The 19,345-nt window shown below is 41.5% G+C and overlaps 1 protein-coding gene across 5 annotated transcripts in view; it reads right to left on the bottom strand.

Annotated features, from left to right (window-relative positions):
- The window catches only part of hhip (hedgehog interacting protein), a 236,923-nt gene that overhangs the window by 116,702 nt on the left and 100,876 nt on the right, over positions 1-19,345 (bottom strand). For 4 of the 5 annotated variants that reach the window (XM_078540822.1, XM_078540831.1, XM_078540851.1 and 1 more), the window contains exons 7-9: positions 5,744-5,887; positions 1,714-1,835; positions 1,329-1,452 (exon numbers count right to left, since the gene is read on the bottom strand). In XM_078540822.1, coding sequence (XP_078396948.1) covers positions 1,329-1,452; positions 1,714-1,835; positions 5,744-5,887 — 390 coding nt within the window. The remainder of the gene's footprint in view (positions 1-1,328; positions 1,453-1,713; positions 1,836-5,743; positions 5,888-19,345) is intronic. The other variant, XM_078540841.1, reaches the window with a different exon arrangement.

Here is a 19,345-nt window from a genome sequence, read left to right as displayed (position 1 = left end):
GTGTTAATAAATGACAGACAGCATTGATTAACTTGATTGAATTCTTTGATGAAGTAACAGACAGTTGATGAAGGTGTTGCTGAAGGTGTGTATATGGACTTTTAAAAGGTGTTTGATAAAGTATCACATAATAGTCTTGTTATCAAAATTGAAATGCGTGCGATTGAAGGGGCAGTGCTTAGGTGGATACATAATTGGTTCCTTCTGGTACCATCCCTGGCATGCTCTCCTGCTAGGAACGAGGTTGATTGAACTAGGTTGATTCCCTGGCTGGATGGTAATGGTAGATCAAAGGATATGCTGCGCCATGACGTTACAGATTGTGGTTGAACACAATTCTGTTGCTGCTGATGACCCATATTGCCCCATGGATTGCCAGTTTTGAGTTCCTAGATCTGTTCTGAATCTATCCCATTTAGCATGGCTGTAGTGCCACATAACACAATGGACGGTATCCTCAATGTGAAGATGGCACTTTGTCTCTACAAGGAATGTGCATTGGTCACTCCTACTAATACTCTTGTGGACAGAAACATCTACAGCAGGCAGTTTGGTGAGGACAACGTCTAGTAGGTTTTCCCTCTTGGTTCCCTCCCCACCTGCCACAGGCTCAGTCTGGCAGGCATGTCCTTTAGGACTGGGCCATCTTAGTCAGAAGAGCTGCTACCCAGCGTACATTCTGTGCCCTTGCCACCTTCAGTACTTTGTTTCAAGTGGTGTTCAACATGGGAGAGTACTGATTCATCAGCTGAGGGAGGGTGGTAGGTGGTAATCAGCAGGAGGTTTCCTTGCCCATGCCATGACCTGATGCCATGAGACTTCAAGGGCTCCAGAGTCAATGTTGAGGACTTTGAGGGTAACTCCCTCCCAACTGTATACCACTGTGCTGCCACCTCTGGTGGGTCTGTCCTGACAGTGGGACAGGACATAGCCAGGGATGGTGATGTCTGGGTATACCACATTGTTCTGGGCTCCTGCACAAGAGGGAATAATTTCACTCTATCTACCCAATCAATTCCATTAATCAGCTTAAATAGCTCAGTTAGATCACTCCTAATTGTCTATACTCAAGGGAATACAAGAGTTGTCTATGCAGCCTGGCCTCATAATTTAATCCTTTTAGTCCTGCTATAATTCTGGTGAACTTGCACTTACCACCTCTAAGTTCAATATTTCCTTCCTGAAGTACAACTTGCGCCATGCAACCTAAAGAATCCTCAGAAACCATAGCTCAATTGATTTTTGTTTTGCTATGCAGCATTTAATATAGTAGTAAACAAGCACCAAATTATTGATTTTTTATCTTTATGGAAATTTTGCAAACATACCCGTTTCGGCCTCCGAAGATATAGCTTCCAAAAAGTCTTCTAGATTGGCATCCTCTGTATATAAAGCCACCTACTAAAGGGTTGTGGCTAGAAGATTTGAATTCAACTGCTGGAGGTTCTGTTTCTTCAAAAAAAAACAACCTGATCATTGATTTCTTACAGGAAATATCAGCGCTATGTAACCGATTCGGAATATATTTGTTTTATTTGCATTTTACGTAGAATGTTGGGGAAGAATAATACAGCTGAGTTGTTAGTTATTCTAATCGCAATATAGTCTTTTTAGCACTTTAAACTATTTTCCTAAAGTTGCCATATTTAGAACTGCAGCTGCTCAAAACAATAATGAATGCATCAGCAAGCATGCTTTGTGATTCATAATTACCATAATCTTTTCCCCTTGTTATCTTGATTATTCTTCCTGATGATTTATTCCAGGTATTTGACTCTGAGCAAAGTATGGTCAGATTACCATTAGCGTCTATGAGATGCTGATCCACTGTACACCTACACAAAATCAATGCATTATCAAGAGGGTCACTCCAAAAAATATCAAATGTACCTGACAGATTGTTTAAGTAGTAGTATTGCAAGTTATTAAAATAGAGTCAACAGTGGTGTAATTTAATAATTTAATATTTCAAGAATATTCATCATTTCCTCCTCTTTAGATATGTTGACATTTCCCTGAAAATGTTTTCAGGTATTCTATGACAATATGTGGGCAGATATTAGGCCTGGAATTCCTCAAGCCTGCTCTTCTGCCAATGTGCAGTGAGGTGGGATTTCTGCTGCCATTCTCTGCCATGTTTCAAATTTGGACAGTGGGGGCTGTAGGGTCATTTGTACAAAAGTCACAGTGCCAGAAACTTCAGAGTGGCACTTGTTTGCCTTATTGAGAGTTGGCCTGTTTGTGCCAAAGATCTCAGGATTTCATAAGAGAAAGTTCCATTTTACAATTGCTGTTAGAAAATCTACATTGTAATTCTTCAGGGTGATATTCTAACAATGCAATACTTTGCTTAAGTAAAGGGACCAGCAGAAATGATGTGGAATTATGTCATTTTGATGGCCCAACTCTTTTTCTGACATTACATGGAAATCTGTTAATAATCTTTCCAGCTCAAAAAGATGGTGAAAATAAAAGCAATGCAGAACTCAATACACACATAGGAAAAGCAGCTGCCACCTTTGGCTGACTCACGAAACGTGCATAGAATAACAGCTGACTCTTAGGACCAATTCACTGTGAATTACAAGCCAATTTAAGGAAAAAAAACAGGCATCTTCCTCTTTCTGTCCTTTGTAATGAAGTTGAAGAGGAATGGAGAGCTTATTTTCATATGAAAAACATATGGTTAAACCTCAACACAAAGGACACTACCTTTAGCTTCTGTTAATATAATTGAATATTGAAGCTTTTCCTAAGTATAGACTAACTGATTATCACATTGCAAGTTCAATTTTCTTTTCTCCTCTCTAAAGGCATTGTTTCTTGTTGGAAGAGAGCTGCAGGAACCATCCACAATTCACCCAAGGAACCATTCCTCAGTTGTAATTGTTGACCTCTCCAATCCCTCTGTGCTGTCAGACTGTTTGTCTGGCATCCAGTCCTGGATGAACTACAGTTTCCTCCAGTTGAACACTAGAAAGACTGAAGGCATTACCTTGTCACCAGTTCCACCCCTTTTCCAATCTGTGCTTCAGGTTGACGTCAGACTGGTTGCAACCCCAGTGTTGATTTGAATGAAACTGAGCTTCTGACTCCAAATTCTTTCCATCACAAAGACTTTTGATTCCATAACACTATTCACCTCTGCCCTTGCATCAGTGAGCTGAATTTTGCCACGGAGACAGAGGTGGTTTCAGAGGTGGGGTTGGGGAAATTTAGATAGTTGCATATTGGCACTGCTCCCTGATGCTGCCCTGCCTTCAGATGCGTTTCTCAGAGCAGCTGCTACAGGAATCGGTAACCCGCTCCAGATAGGCAGGCAACCAATTAATGCCCCACTTGAGAGGCAATTTGCAGAGCCGACTAACATTTTCCCAGCAACAGGAAGACTTCCAGCTGAGTATGGTGCCCGGCAGCAATTTGGAAGTGGCCTCCCAGCAGCAGGCTGGATGGCCATCGATGTCTCCTCTCAGGGGTCTAATGAATACGAAGAGGACACAGCTGTGACCAAATACATTCCTGCGGAGGCCTGATGTCCTAATAACAATGGGCCTTCTTTCATTTTGAATTTTCAGCAGTCACCTGTGAACACGTCCATGAGGTTCCCTCACACTCATCTTTCTGCTGCAGCAGCGTCCATCTCTCTAGGTAAGGTTGCCAGCTGGCAAGTGCTGCATGCCCTCTCATTGAGCCTCCCATCCCTAGAACCTGCCTGCCGCCCTCAATTGGATGGCAAACACAGAAGCGAGCAGTTAGGAGCCTGCCTCTCATAAAGTTGGCCTGGCAGCTGCCTTAATGACAAGCACGGGTTCAGGACCTGTACCTGTTTCTGAGTTGGGTTCCCGATGCCAGTGACCAAATTCAGCCCAGTATATCTTCTGTTGAAACATTCATTGCGCCTTTGTCACCTTCAGACTTGACTAGACATTCTTGTGACCAATCTCCTATCCTTTACCCTCCACCCTCTATAATCGTTAGCTCATGCAAAACTCTTTTGCCTGTATCCTATCACACATTCATCCCTGTGCATAGTCGCATACATTGACTTCCAGTCCTCCTGCACCTCAAATTTAATATTCTCATCCTCATATTTAAATCCCCTCATAGTCCTACCCCTCCTTGCCTCCGTGATCTTCCCCAGTTCTACAACCCTCTGAAAACTGTTTCCTTCGAACTATGACCTCTTGTGCATTCTGCAAGCCTTTGTCCTGCTATTGGTGACCATGTCTTCAGCCATTGAAGTCCTATGGTGTGGATTCCCTGAACCTCTGCACTTCTCTTTCTTCCTTAAAGACCCTCCTTGGAACCCATCCTTATGACCAAACTTTTAATTGTACACTAGCCCACCTCTGATCCAGACCGCAATCTTTTTAAAAATCCAACTCCTCAAGTCAAATGAGGTTCATGCTAGCAACTTGGGGAGTGAATTTCCTCTCTACAGTCAGTGATATATGTTCCAATCCTTAAACCAACAAAAACTTAAAAGCAAAATGGATCAGAGCACTACCTTTCTTTCTCTTCCTTCTAGCTTCATCCCTGTATAAGGCCTAAATGGAACCAGCCATTAGTGTCCCAGGGTAAGCAGTTTTGTTCACAGCCAGAAAGCAGGGACAGGCTGGGCTCACAGCAAGAAAACCTTCCAGTGATGACGAGCTACATGGCAGTTCAGGTACTAATGCTCTCAATTTCAAGGATCATTTCATATTTTTGAAGGTAATTTGCTTGAATTGGACAAAATCTGGAAATTGGGCACCATCTAGCATTTAAAATGAGCTCCAGTCTGAAGTTAATGCTAAGGATTTGACCTTGTGCAGACAGGATTAGTGCAAAATTAGAATTGGAGTGTTGTACGGTTTGTCAAGTGAACTGGATGGAATCTAGGTGTGAATCAAAACTATGTATTGTTATTAAATTTACAGACTGTATTTGATGCTGCTCCTTTAGATCCTAATTATAACTTGGCTTTGATTTGTAATTTATACTGTTTAGTCGGGTACCAGATAACGTAAGCATATATCTTTGAAAAGCAGTTATTTCTATCATTTTAGTTGTAATTCTAAGAAAAAGCTTTGTATTCTTAATTTTACATTCTTTTCAAAATAGGAATTATAACCTCCACAGGAAATGGTGATATAATTTAAATACATAATTTATTCCACAGCAAATTAAATACTTAAAAAAATAAAATCCTGTGATCCTGTCAAAAGAATAAAATCTTTTGTTCATGGTGGGGCAGTTCAGTCCTTTAGTGATTATATTATAAAGAGCTGTGACACTTATCTCATAATCCCACAGTCACAACTAAAGGCATTGAGCCCATACTTCAAGCCTACATTCGCCTCAAATTTAAACTAATTTTGAACATTTTTTAACAAATTAAAGCAAACTAAATTTTAAATTAAAACTAAAGAAACATACTTCAAATTATAGGATATGTTCAGAGTGACTTGTAGTTCAATCTCTAATATTTATTATTTTACAATTCTGATGTCCACATATCCACTTACCTAAGCAGAATCCTTCCTCCATATGGTTCAAGTATTCAATAAATTTGCAAACATATGCATAGCACTCCATTTTTCGAGCGGAGTTGAATTTTGTTCAGTCTGTCCTTTTTTTTGTGAGTGTTGATGAATTTGTGCCAATTGACACTTGGCTTTGTAATAAATAAAGCAATAAATGATGCCTCTATTTTAATACCTGTGATTTTGAGTTTATCTACAGAATCATTAAGTGCACTTACCTCCCTGGATTATGAAGTCCATGTGCAAATATTTCTGGTGGTTGATTGGTGCTATTAAAATATGGATTGCTTCTGGGTATAGCATAAGGCGCATTGCAGGAGTCAGTATCTACATCAATTCGAAGCACAGAGCCCGTAAAATCACTGGAAAGGTTATACAACACATATTAGAAAAATATTAGAAGCATAGACCTTTGTTAATAAACAAGGATGAACAGTAACACTAATTGTGAATTTAAATAAATTGTCACTTCAGGTAGTTTGCCAAGCAGCAGAATTTGGGCCAAATGTGGAGACCACTCATTTGGACACACTTTGTCCTTTAACAATAGTTCTGTGACAATGCAGAGGGATAAATGGTTGTTTTACACCTACAATTCCTCAAACTTGTGGGTTTATGATTTTAATCAGCATCCTAGGAAGAGGTGTCTAATCAAGGTGAGGTGTTTTTCCACACGGTGAGAATATTGGAAGACAAGTTGATTTAGGCTACTACCACTAGCTGATAAAAATAATTGCATTAAATTAATATTGCATGACTGCTTTTACTCTCTGATGATGTAATGGTGATCTGGAGCAGATTTCTTAGGAAATTATCTGGTACTTCTCCTGAGGGAAAAGTGTAAAGTGTGTGTGTCTAGTGAGTGATAGTGACATAATTAAGATGTGTTAATTACTGTTAAATGTATGAGTCAACATCAGTTCCCATGCAGTCAAGTGGTAATTATACATACCCATATTCCCATGTGGTCCAGTTCTAGGCTATGTGCTCTGTTTCAAACTCTCCTCTAGCTGTGCTTGCTGGTTTGCATAGGAATAGTATTGAGTTCTTCCTATGTTTTCAAGTGCAACCTCATTATTTTGGTTAGCTCAGCAAGGTTTGTACTGTTACTAGGAGATACTAAACAAAGACCTTGCATTTATGTAGAGCAACACCTTATTGCATTCTCAAGTTATCCCAATTAGTTACTTCTGAAATTAATTCACTGTGTAGGTTAATATGCCATCCAAATTGTGCATAGTGAGGCACCTCAGGAGTTCCTCAGGGTGGTGTCCTAGGCCCAATCATCTTCAGCTGCTTCGTCAATTACCTTCCTTCCATCATAAGGTCAGAAGTGGGGATGTTCGCTGATGATTGCACAATGTTCAGCACCATTCGTGACTCCTCAGATACTGAAACAGTCCATATCCAAACGCAGCAAACCCTGGACAATGTCCAGGCTCGGGCTGACGAGTGGCACACAAGTGCCAGGAAATGACCATCTCCAACAAGAAAGAATCTAACCATCACCCCTTGACATTCAATAGCATTACCATCATTGAATCCCCTACTATCAACATCCTGGGGGTTACCATTGACCAGAAGCTGAACTGGACTAGCCATATAAATACAGTGGCCACAAGGGCAGGTCAGAGGCTAGGAATCCCACAGAGAGTTACTCACCTCCTGACTCCCCAAAGCCTGTCCACTATATATAAGCCATAAGTCAGGAGTGTGATGGAATACTCTCCACTTATGTGGAAGAGTGCAGCTCCAACAGCACTCAAGAAGCTTGACACCATCCAGGACAAAGCAACCTGCTTGATTGGCATCCCATCCACAAACATTCACTCCCTCCACCACCGACGAACAATGGCAGCAGTATACCATCTAAGAGATGCACTGCAGAAACTCACCAAGGCTCCTTATGCAGCATCTTTCAAACCCACGACTGCTACCATCTAGAAGGACAAGGGCAGCAGATACATGGGAATACCACCACCTGGAAATTCCCTTCCAAGCCACTCACCATCCTGACTTGGAAATATATTGCTGTTTCTTCATTGTTGCTGGGTCAAAATCCTGGAACTCCCTCCCTAACAGCACTGTGGGTGCACCTACATCACAGGGACTGCAGCAGTTCAAGAAGGCAGCTCATCACCACCTTCTCAAGGGCAATTAGGGATGGGCAATAAATACTGGCCTAATCAGCAACACCCACATCTCATAAATGAATAAAAAAAACACAAATAGCAAGTGAGATGAATGATCAGTTTGTAGTACTGGTTCTGGATGTTAGATGAGATTTTAATTGTCAGACCGGGACTTCATTTAATATCTCACCTGAAAGAGCTCTGGCAATGCGGCACTCCCCAGTACTCTGATATAGCTTTGGTCTAGATTATATGGTCCAGTTCGGACATGGGGTTTAAACTCTCAATTTTCTGATTCAGCCAACTTTGGCTAACTGAGCCATGCTGCTACTTATCAACTGAACTGCTACCAAGTGCAACCCCATTCCATCCCTAAAGTCTGATAGTTGTCTTCTAAGTACCATGTCGAGTGGAGTAGGTGACCATGGTTTTCCTAACTTTCCAATCATAGCAACAGTGGTTGACCTTGTTGTTGGGGTTCTGGTTAAGTCGGTCTTTTATGTTGTCTAGCTGCTTTTTTCCACTGCCAGCTTCTTGCTCTTCTTCTGTTAATCCTTCTGGTGGTGATTAGGCACTCCAACCCTTCTGCGTGGATAACATGACTGAAGAATTCCATTTGTTTTCCTTTGATACTATTTAAGAGTTCTCTTGTTCTTCCAGCCTCATTCAGTATTTGTTAGTTCTTTTCTCCACCCAGCTTACTCTTAGAATCCTTCTCAAGCACCACATTTCAAAGCTGTTGATTTTCTTTTCCTCCTCTTCCCCTATGCTCCAAGCTTCACATTCATAATGTTTGAGCACATGGGTTCTCGTTTCAAGACTCATGCTGGCATTTCTTTCAATGCTGCTTAATTTTGTGAAAAAGCACTTGTGGCTTGTGCAATCCTTTTCGGACTTCAGTCCTGCTTTTGACATCGGATTTTACTATGCTTCCTAGATATCTTTTCTATCTTTTAAAACCCTTGGCAGAAAGAGGAATTGATTATACTAAAGCATATGATAAAGTCCAACACAATCGTTTCATGAAAATGCTGGAAGACATCAACATCGACAGGAAAGATCTTTGATTCATCCGGAATGTTTACCAAAATCAGGTAGCAACGATCAAATATGAGAATGGACTAAGTGATTGGAAAGTGATCAAAGAAGGTTTCAGACAAGACTGCACCCTTTCACCAAACTGTTTCTCCCTATACCATGAATTCATTCTCAGAGAAATTGAAGGGATGGATGGTATAAAGGTGGGAGGGACAGTCATCAATAATATCCGCTATGCCGACGACAAAATAGCACCGAATGATGAAGACTTGCAAAAATTAATCGATACAGTAATAAAGGGGTAGGTACAGGCTTACACTCAACTTCAAGAAAACATACACTATGGCAATGACAACGAAAAAGGACGTTCCAGCCTGCCACATCACAGTAAATGGAAGTAAGTTACAACACGTATCATAGAAGTATGGTAACATCTGATGTCAAAAGCAGTCTGGTAGGATAAAGGCCCAATGGTCAATTCTTTGCTGTAATATTAAACATTTCTCCATACAATACATTGAAACTTTCCAGATCAATAAGGAGTTAAGGCATTAGGGAAACTACCTTTAGGAAGTTGTTCAGGTTACAGGGAATTAATTTGCCTTTAAATTAAGACTTTTTGCTTATCAGCTCTTGGAATTTCAGAATGTTACAGTATAGAGGGAGGTTATTTGGTCCATTGTGCCTTGTGTCAGTGTTTTAAAAGAGCTATCTATGTTGTCCCACTCCCCTGCTCTTTCACCATAGCCCAGGATTTATTATCTTTTCAAGTATTTATCCAATTTGCTTTTGCAAGTTATTAAACAATCTGCTTCCACCACCCTTTCAGGCAGTGAATTCCAGACCATAACAACTATCTGCATAATAGTGTTTTTCCTCATTTCAACTCTGGTTCTTTTGCTAATCACCTTAAATTGGTGTTCTCTGGTTCCGGAGCCTTTTGGCATTGGAAATGGTTTCTCTTTATTTGCTCTATCAAAATGCTTCAAGATTTTGAACACCTCTATCAATTCACCCCATAACCTTCTCTATTCTGAAAACTGACACAAGGCGCAATGGACCAAATAATTTCACCAGTCTCTTCACCTAACTGAAGACTTAATCCTGGTAACATTCTAGTAAATCCTTTTTAAGGCCTTGATACCTTTCCTAAAATGCGGTATCCAGCATTGGCTGTAATTCTCTAGAGGTTTATGAAGGTGTAACACCACTTCCTTGATTTTGTACTCTATTCCTCCATTGATAAAGTGAAGGATCCTATATGCCTCTTTAACTTGTCCTGTAACCTTTAGGCATTTGTGTGCATATACTCCAGATCTTTCTGTTTCTGCACCAATTTTAAAATTAGTTTATATTGCATCTCATTATTCTTCTAAACAAATCAATCATTTTTGCTTCTACTTCTCCATTACACTTCATCTTCATGTTGTCTACCCATTTCAGCAGTGTCTCTTTGTCACCCTAGGGAAAAATCTTTAGCTCGGCAGGTGGGCGAGCCTCCCAACATCAACACGGAGTCATGCGATATTTTGTTTGGTGGGCGCACGCAGGAGTCAGCAGCACGGCCACTGACAATTTAAGCTATTAAGGCCATTAAATTATCAATTAAGTTGAATTTTTCGCTGCCCATCCAACCTTATGGTTGGCGGGCAGGTGAAAAGGCCAAGCAGTCTTTGCAATTTTTAGAAAACCTCATCCATGGGCGGGATGAGGTTTCCTAAAGCAAATAAAAATAAAATAAAAATTTTAAAACCTAATTAATAACATGTCCCTGCTCATGTGACAGAATCACACAAAGGGACATGTTTCATGATGTTTTTATTTTCTTTATTTTTTTATATAAATCTTCACCTTCCCAAGGCAGCTCTGTGCCTCAGGGAGATTATGAAGCACGCGCTCACCCCGCTCGCACTGCTCCCCCCTGCCTGCACAGACAGCGCTGAGCGCTGCGGCTCACGCTTCACGTTGGTCAGGCCTTAATTGGCCCATCAGCATGAAATTGTCTTCCGGCCCCAATTGTGGGCGGCAGTCGGCTTTCCAACCGCCCCGCCTGCCCCCACCAAGCCTGCCTGACATGGATGAAATTCTGCCCCTGAAGTCTGTTACAATCTTTCTCATTGATTTCTACATTCATAATTTTGTGTCATCTGCAAACATCGAAATTATGCCCTGTACAACAAAATCCAGATCATCAATAATAATCAAAAAAAGCAATAGTCTTAACACTGACCCCTGGGGACACCACTGCATACTTCCATCTCGTCTGAAAAACACCCGCTTCACCACGATTTTCTGTTTTCTGTCCCGTGGCTAATATTATATTCACACAGCCACTGTTTCTTTAGTTCCATGTCTTCAAATTTGTGACAACATTGCCATCTAACTGACAAAGTGGAAAATTGCCCACATAGATCCTTTCTACAAAAAGCAGAACAAGCCTAATCTGGCCAATTATCACCCCGCTGACCTACATTCGATCATCAGCAAAATTAAAAAAGCGGTTGGCGATAGTGCTATCAAGTAGCACTTACTCACCAATAACTTGTTCCCCAATGTTCAGTTTGGATTCCACTAGGGCCACTCCAGTTCCAGACCTCATCACAACTTTGGTTCAAACTTGGGCAAAAAAGGTTGACTTCTAGGGATGAGGATAAAGTGACTGCCCTTGACATCAGGGCAGCATTTGATCAAATGTGGGATCAAGGAGGCCTAGTAAAACCGAAGTCAGTGAGAATCAGGAAGAAAACTCTCCACTGGCTGGAGTCATACCTAGCACAAAGGTAGATGGTTGTGGTTGTGAGGGGCCAATCATTTCAGCTCCAGAACATCGCTGCAGGATTCCCCCAGGGTAGTGTCCTAGGCCCAATCATCTTCAGCTGCTTCATCATTGACCTTCCCTCCACATGAAGTCAACAGTGTTCAGCTCGATTCACAACTCCTTAGATAATGAAATGGTCTATGTCTGCAGGCAACAGAAGCTGGCCAACCTTCAGGGCTGATAAGAAGCAAAGTAACATTTGCATCACACTAGTGCCAGACAATGACCATCTCCAACAAAGGGAGTCTTGGCACCTCCCCCTTGAGATTCAAAGGCATTACCATTATCAAATTTCCCACCATCAACATCCTGGTTGGGGGGGGTGGGTGGTCACAGTTGATCCAGCTGGTCACTGCCACATAGGTCTAAGGCTGAGTATTCTGTGGCAAGTGGCTCACTTCCTGACTCCCCAAAGCCTTTCCATAATTCACAAGGCACAAATCAGGAATACTCCTGAAGTCATGAAATGCTCTCCAGTTGCTTGGATGAGTATAGTTCCAATAATACTCAAGAAATTCAACACCATCCAGGACAAAGCAGCCTACTTGATTGGCACAATCTACCACCTTAAACATTCACTCCCTCCACCACTGGTACATCACAGCTGCAGTGTGTACCACTACATTGTGCACTGCAGCAACTTGCCAAAGTTTCTTTAACAGCACCTTCCAAACCTGTGACCTCTACCAACTGGAAAGACAAGGTCAGAGCACATGGGAATACCATCACCTGTAAGTTCCCCTCCAAATCATACACTATTTTGACCTGGAAATACATCGATTTTGTTATGCCCAGGGTATATTCCTTCATTACTGCTGGGCCAAAATCCTGGAACTCCCTAACAACATTGTTGGAGTACTTTCATCATATGGACTACAGCGATTTCAAGGAGATTCACCACTATCTGCTTAATCAAATTTGGCCTTGCTAGCATAGCCCACATCAAGTGAATGAATAAAAAAATGAATTTTGCTAACAAGTCTATTATATGGTACTACATCAGATGCCTTCTCAAGCCAACATGCACAACATTAACTGTGTTACCCTCATCCACTTCTCCATTCTTCATCAAGAAATTCAATCAAGTTAGTTAAACATGATTTTACTTTAACAAACCACTGCAGACTTTCATTCATTAAACCATATTTTTCCAAGGGCTAATTAATTTTGTTCCAGATGAATGGGAAGAATTAAGGTTGGGGGCATATTCAGGCGCAGTGGGTCTGTTATCATCATTGTGGGTCTTAACTTAGGTTGTCCTTGGTTAGGATCAAGAAAGACTGCTGGAGGCAAGGCTGTTGGTAAACTTTACCTTTTATTAAACATTCTTCTAACTTTGTACAGAAGGAGGCTTAGCACAAGGCTTCACATAGAACTATCTCTCAGCAAACCTTGTTGTCATGTGATCTTACATCACTGATGATGTATACTGTCTAATTACATTAACCCTTTACACTACATCTCCCCCCAAGTCTCTGACTCTATTAATACATTATTTACATTGTTCTACATCTTCCCCCGAAGGTTCTACCTTCATCCCTGGTTCACAGAGATAACTGTTGTGGTGGTTTCATCAACCTTCCCAACCTTGTTCTCAGCTCTCTTGGAGGATGTATAGGATTCAAGTTCTCCATACTCGCTCTTGAACTAGGTAGAGAAGCATGTGAATCATCAGAGACCATCTCACTGTTCCAGTCATCTTCCTGATCGTCTGGGTAACTTTCATACCATTGAAGGTCTTCTTCTTATATTTACGAATGTGCTTCTGTTTCTTCTCACTATTCCATTTTCAGTCTTAACAAGAAAAGATTGTGGATGTAGAGGTTTTTTCCAAAACCTGGCCTTTGTGATTTTGGTCATGAATCCATACTGACTTCCCTGGCTGGAGTTCTGTTAAGTTATGTATTCTACGGTATTGATTATAGTTTCTGGTTTGATTTGCATGGAACTCATCTTCCTTCTCCCTTACCCATTCTATATCTGTTGCTTTGAGGCATGGCCTAACCATGTGTGGAAGATCAGGAAGTTGAGTCCGCAGTGGTTTTTCCACTAGAAGTTCAGACTGGAGTGGCATGGCATGGTAGCTCAACAATGCTAAGTTGATATTGTCATTTTTCTTCAACAAAGCCTTCATCGTTCTTACTCCTCGCTCAGTTTCCCCATTAGCTTGTGGGTATCTGGGTGAGCTAGTCATGTGGGCAAACCCATAGGCTTCTGTGAACTGCTTAAAACATTTTTTAGCAAACTGTGGGCCAATGTTTGAAATAACTATGTCTGGAATGCCGTATGTGGCAAAAATTTATTTTAGTAATGCAATGGCAGCTTCCGAGATGGTACTATGTAGGCGCTTAACCTCAATTCATCTGGAGTAATAGTCAACAACTATGATGCATGTCTTCTCTTTGAGCTCAAAAAGATCCATTCTGAGACCTTTCTACAGTCTGGGTGGAAATGAGGATACCATCAATGGTTCTCTTTGCTCCTGGTGATGGACTGTACAGGTGATGCAGTTAAAAATAATTTAATGATTTTGAGATCCCTGGCCACCAATGGAATTTTGTGCTCTAGCATGACACATTGTAATGCCCAGATATCCCTGGTGTATTCTCTGAAGGATCTTGAGTCTGAGGACTCTAGCTATGACCAATCTATCATCATAAAATCAGCATGTCATCCATTTCACTGAGATGCCTTCATTGCTGAAATTATTGCTTCGGATAAGATTATTTGGAAGGTATTCTGGCCATCCTTTGATGCAGTATTTCCAAATTTGAGCACATTCTTTATCTGCTATTTTGCTTTTGGAAGTTCATTCAGCATCTGTGTTGTTGCTGGGAGAAATGTTGTGGTCAGTGAAATGTACGATTCTTATCTTTGACAAAATTTATGTCCTTTTGTTCAGGTTTGTCAACAGGAATGTGTGACAATGCATCCGTGGTAGATTGTGCTTTTCTTTGGACATACTCAGTTGTAGCATCGAATCTCATCAATCTCAAGCAAAATTTCTGGACTCTTGGCAGCATCTTTGCTAATTCTTTAGCATTTAATAATGTAACAAATGGTTTGAGGTTTGTCTCAATGGTAAACTTTAGGCCTAAGACATATCAGGAAACTTCTTACAAGCTCAGGTAGCTGCTAATGCTTCTTTTTCAATTACAGCCTATCTTTGTTTTATTTCATTCAATGATCAAGATGCACAGTACACTGTAATACAGTCTGCATTTACTATCTCTCTAAATTTGAGAGAGTACCGATCCTTGTCCAGTCGATGATGCATCTGAGGCAGCTATTGTAGGCAGTTGTGGATCATAGTGAGTCAATATGTCTGGTGAAATGAGCATCTCTTTTATCCTTTCAAACAAAATTTGTTGATTTTCTTCCCAATGCTATGCTTGGTCTTACCTAAGCAATTGTTGCAGTAGATCATTTACATGTGCCAGATCAGGTAAGAACTTTCCTACTTGATTGACTATTCCCATGAAGCACTAAAGTTCCTTGTCGTTGCGAGGTGGTGCAAAATCTTCGATTGCCTTGGTTTTTTGAGGATCAGCCCTGATGCCTGATGTGTTACCGATGTGTCTCAGAAATTTAATGCTTGCTTGTGAGAACTCACATTTATTATGAAGAGTTAGTCCTGTTTCTTGCAAGCATTGCAACACGACTCTAACTCAGGCATCATGCTCTGATGTTGTGGAACAATGGATCAGGATGTCATCCATGTGGCAGATCAGCCTTTCAAAACCATCTAAAATGCCCATCATCATGCTCTGAAAAATCTCTGGTGCTGATATAATTCCAACGGGTAGTCAATTGAGACAATATGTCCTAAATTATGTGATGAATGTTGTTAATAGTTTGGATTCCTTGTCCAAAGGTCATTGCCAAATGCCACTGTTTGTATCTGGTTTGATAAAAATTGTGCTTTTTGCTAACTTTGCCAGACTCTTATCCACAGATGCTATTGGGTGGATCTCCCTTTCCACAGCTTTGTTCAACTGTGTGAGGGCAACACAGATTTTCAGTGAGCAATTTGGTTTTGGTACTGGAACCATGCCTGAATACCAACTTGTAGGTTTCATTACAGGTGAGATTACTCCCTGATGCAGCATTGGTTCAATTTCTTGCTTCACCTTCTGTTAAACTTTCCTTAGGAGAACAAACACACTGGTTTAGCATCTGGTCTCTACGTGATGTGATAAGCTGTTTTGTTTTCAGCTTTCCAAGGCCTCTAAATAAATTTGGAAATGATGTCCTGAATTCTTTAGATTTGTCCTGGCTTTCCAATTTGTCTACTTTATAGATGAGTTGTAGATCTGTGCAAGCTTTTCAGCTAAATAGTGAAAACTCTTGGTTTTGGATCATGTACAAAGTTTCTGTGATTTCTCTTTCTTTATACTGAAGTGTAGTAGTCAACTATCCCTTGATCTTCAGTTGAATGCCTCCTGGACCATGGAGTTGTATGGTTGATAGCTGGAGGAAGTCTTGCTTTAGCCACTGTTCTTTGTCTAAAAGAACTAAAACTCTTGCTCTAATGTGTCCAATTTGAAGTTTGTTTTATGTCTGTTGACCATAATGTCTGTGCTCCAATAGTTACCATTAGACCCTGCAATTTCTCCCAAGAATGGCACTTCATTGTCTTTTACATCTTTAATTCCTTGAATGTTACATGCTTTAATTGGTTCCTCCTTAAATTCCTGAGTTAGGAATTTTTTGCTGCAGCATCCAGCTTTAAAATGTCCTCTCCTTTTACAGAAATGGCACTCTGCATTTCGGGCGGGACATTCTTCACTCTGACGCAGCCTTTTTCCGCCACAGTGAGAACACTGAGTAATGCCAGCTACCATGTCTCTTCACTCTTTCCCTATTTTTGAGTAGGCGTGCTGCTTCTCCAAGCCTTACAAACTGCACTGTATCAGTCATTTTCTCCACAAAATCTCCCTGTTGCCTTGAATAAATACAAAATTTTGCTTTCTCACTTCTGCCAGCCTTGTTAACAGCACAGCCTTTGATGCTGTTAAATCCTCCCTCGGCTGTAGAAAATCTGATAAAGTCTCCTCTAAGACCCTTACAACAATGCGATCCTGAATTAATTCATCTTTCAGGGTTCCATTTTTGCAATTCTCAGCTAGTTGGTATAAATTGTTAATGAAGGAATCTGCGCTCTCTCCGGTCTTTGGGCACATCCATTGAACTTCGCCCTTTCAATGATTGTGTTCTACGGCTGAAATATGCATTAAAAGCTTTTATAACATCTTTGTATGTCATAATTTCTTCAATTATGCCCTATCTGACCATTATGACATCTGCACTACTTCCTATAGCATAGAGAAGTGTTCTGAACTGTTCCTTGCGGGGCTTCTCTGCTAGTCCCGAAGCACTTCTGTAACTGGTTAACCTGTAATGCTAGTTCTGCCACTGCTTGCATTGAGTACACTCTGCTAAGTGTAAGGTTTTCTCCATGGCTTTTTTTTCACTCTAGCCTTTCTTTGATTTCTGTTGGCATTTGTTCCTGTGCTGTCCTTTCCTCGCAATCATTTTGCTTGCTGCTTTTTCAGTCACTGGGCCAATTACTTGGTGCTTTTTTCCGTTGTCTTTACCATCTTTACCATCTTTTTTCATCATTGTGGGTCTTGGGTTACCCTTGGTTAGGATCAAGAGAGACTGTTGGAGGCAAGGCTGTTGGTAAACTTTAACTTTTATTAAACATTCTTCTAACAGGATAAGACTTAGCACGAGGCTTCACATAGAAGTATCTCTCAGCATACTTTGTTGTCATGTGATCTTACATCACTGATGACGTAGATGATCTATTTACATTCACCCTTTACACTACAGTGAGGGTGGGGGGGGGTTAAATGCCTGGAAAATGCTGGCATATCGAAAATCTGACATGATTTCAACCACTCTGGGTTTTACAGGAACGTGCTCTGAGGGGAGCGGGAAACTGTGGGAAACCTGTACACAGCTGTTGGATCAGTGACTTAAATATTCTAACAAGTAGTTAGTTACCCAATCTTTTACCCAGGGTTCTGGCTTTATCAGTCAATACACGGGTTTACGAGCATAGTGGTGAGAGACTGATCAGTGAAACTGACAGGCTGGAAAATCTTTAAAGAGTGAAACTCCATAGTTGCTTCACTGTCTATGTTGAAAGCTTATCGTCACAGCACTTGTTCTGAGAACTAGTTTACAGTGCTTTACAGGTGATTTCCAACTTTTTGTAAGTTGTTTCACCTACCTTGGACTTTACTCACCTTGATCTGATGTTCCTGGCTGTTGGCCATCACTGAAGCATGGGAGCAGCTATGCAACTGGGGCAATGGATCTCTAATGAGAACAAGAGGAACAACCGCACCATGACCAACAGCACCAGGAGCCATGCCAACATCAACAGCAACCAACAGTAGAAGAAGCAGCAACAGTACCAACAGCATCTTCCTCCTCTGCAGTCATATGCTGCTCCACAGACAGAGGGAATGGACACCGAGCTCCAGCTTGAAGGAGGCAATACCCCCAGCACAGATATATAGACAGAGGATCAGCTTCCTCAAAATTAGGGATGGGCAACAAATGCTGGCCTTGCCAGGAACAGCCACATCCCATGAAAGAATAAAAAATGAGCAATGGAGCCTCATAAGGCTCAGATGCAGCAGGTCATTGCTGACATCTGAAGCTTCCTGGAACAAGGGGTCTTTCCAAGAAGGCCATGAGGGCACACATTGCCAGTGGCCGTCAAGGTCACTATAAGCTCTGAATTCCTTTGCCTCTAATTCCTTCCAAAGTTTTGCTGGTGATATCTACATGATTCACAATGAGTTCCCACAAGTGTATCACCCAGGTGACTGATGCTATGTTTGCCAAGGCGGCCACTTATGTCCACTTAAACGCTTATGAGGCCAGTCAGAAACAGAGGGTTCTCGGATTTTCTGCAATGGCTGGATTCCCACAAGTTCAGGGAGTCACTGACTGCACACATGTGGCAATCAAAGTGCCCTCAGATCAGCCTGGAGTAATTATCAACCGGAAATGGTTCAATTCCCTCGGTGTGCAGCTTGAATGTGACCAGTGCAATGTTTCCACTCATGTTTGTGTTTGGTTTCCTTGAAGCTGCCATGAGTCTCCCATTCTTCGACAGTCACATCTCCCACAGGTTTTCGCACCTCCACAAAGAATGACCGGGTGGCTTCTGGAGACAAACGCTATCCTCTGAAGACTTAGCAGATGACAGCTGTGAGGATCCCTACCACTGACGCATCAGAGAGGTACAACAAGAGCCATTTTGTGCAAGGGCCATTGGGTTGTTGAAGATGTGGTTCAAGTGTCTGGACAAATCTGCAGATGCCTTTCGGTATATATCAGCAAGGGTCTCCAGAATGGTGGTGATCTGCTGTGAGATGCACAACATGGTGCTGCAGAGAGGACTGGGGCTGCAGGGGAAAGAAGGTGCAGACTGCCGACGAGGACGAGGTTGATAAACCACATGTAACCAGGGTGTCTGCAGCCATTCATCTGGCTACCAAAGAACTACGCAAGCCCCAGAAAGGCACAGTTCGGCTAATCTAAGGCCATATGGCTGTGCAGTGATGCTGGCCACAGACCCATCCCAACACAATCCATTCCCACTGTCAAAAATCATTACATTCACACCCTTTCATCACCTTCAAACGTGGTTACACCATTCTCCTGAAAGCTACTGCCCATTTGGAGTTTAGGATGCAACAAAGTAGATGACAAGAGAATGAAGAGCTTGGATACAGTGTTTGATTTATTTAAATAAACACATACTTAATGACATGCATTTTGATATACACACCAAAGTGAATCACCTTGTG

The sequence above is a fragment of the Cetorhinus maximus genome, chromosome 1 (assembly GCF_964194155.1).
Source record: "Cetorhinus maximus chromosome 1, sCetMax3.hap1.1, whole genome shotgun sequence".
NCBI classification, from domain to species: domain Eukaryota; kingdom Metazoa; phylum Chordata; class Chondrichthyes; order Lamniformes; family Cetorhinidae; genus Cetorhinus; species Cetorhinus maximus.
This window is presented reverse-complemented; position numbering and strand designations above follow the sequence as displayed.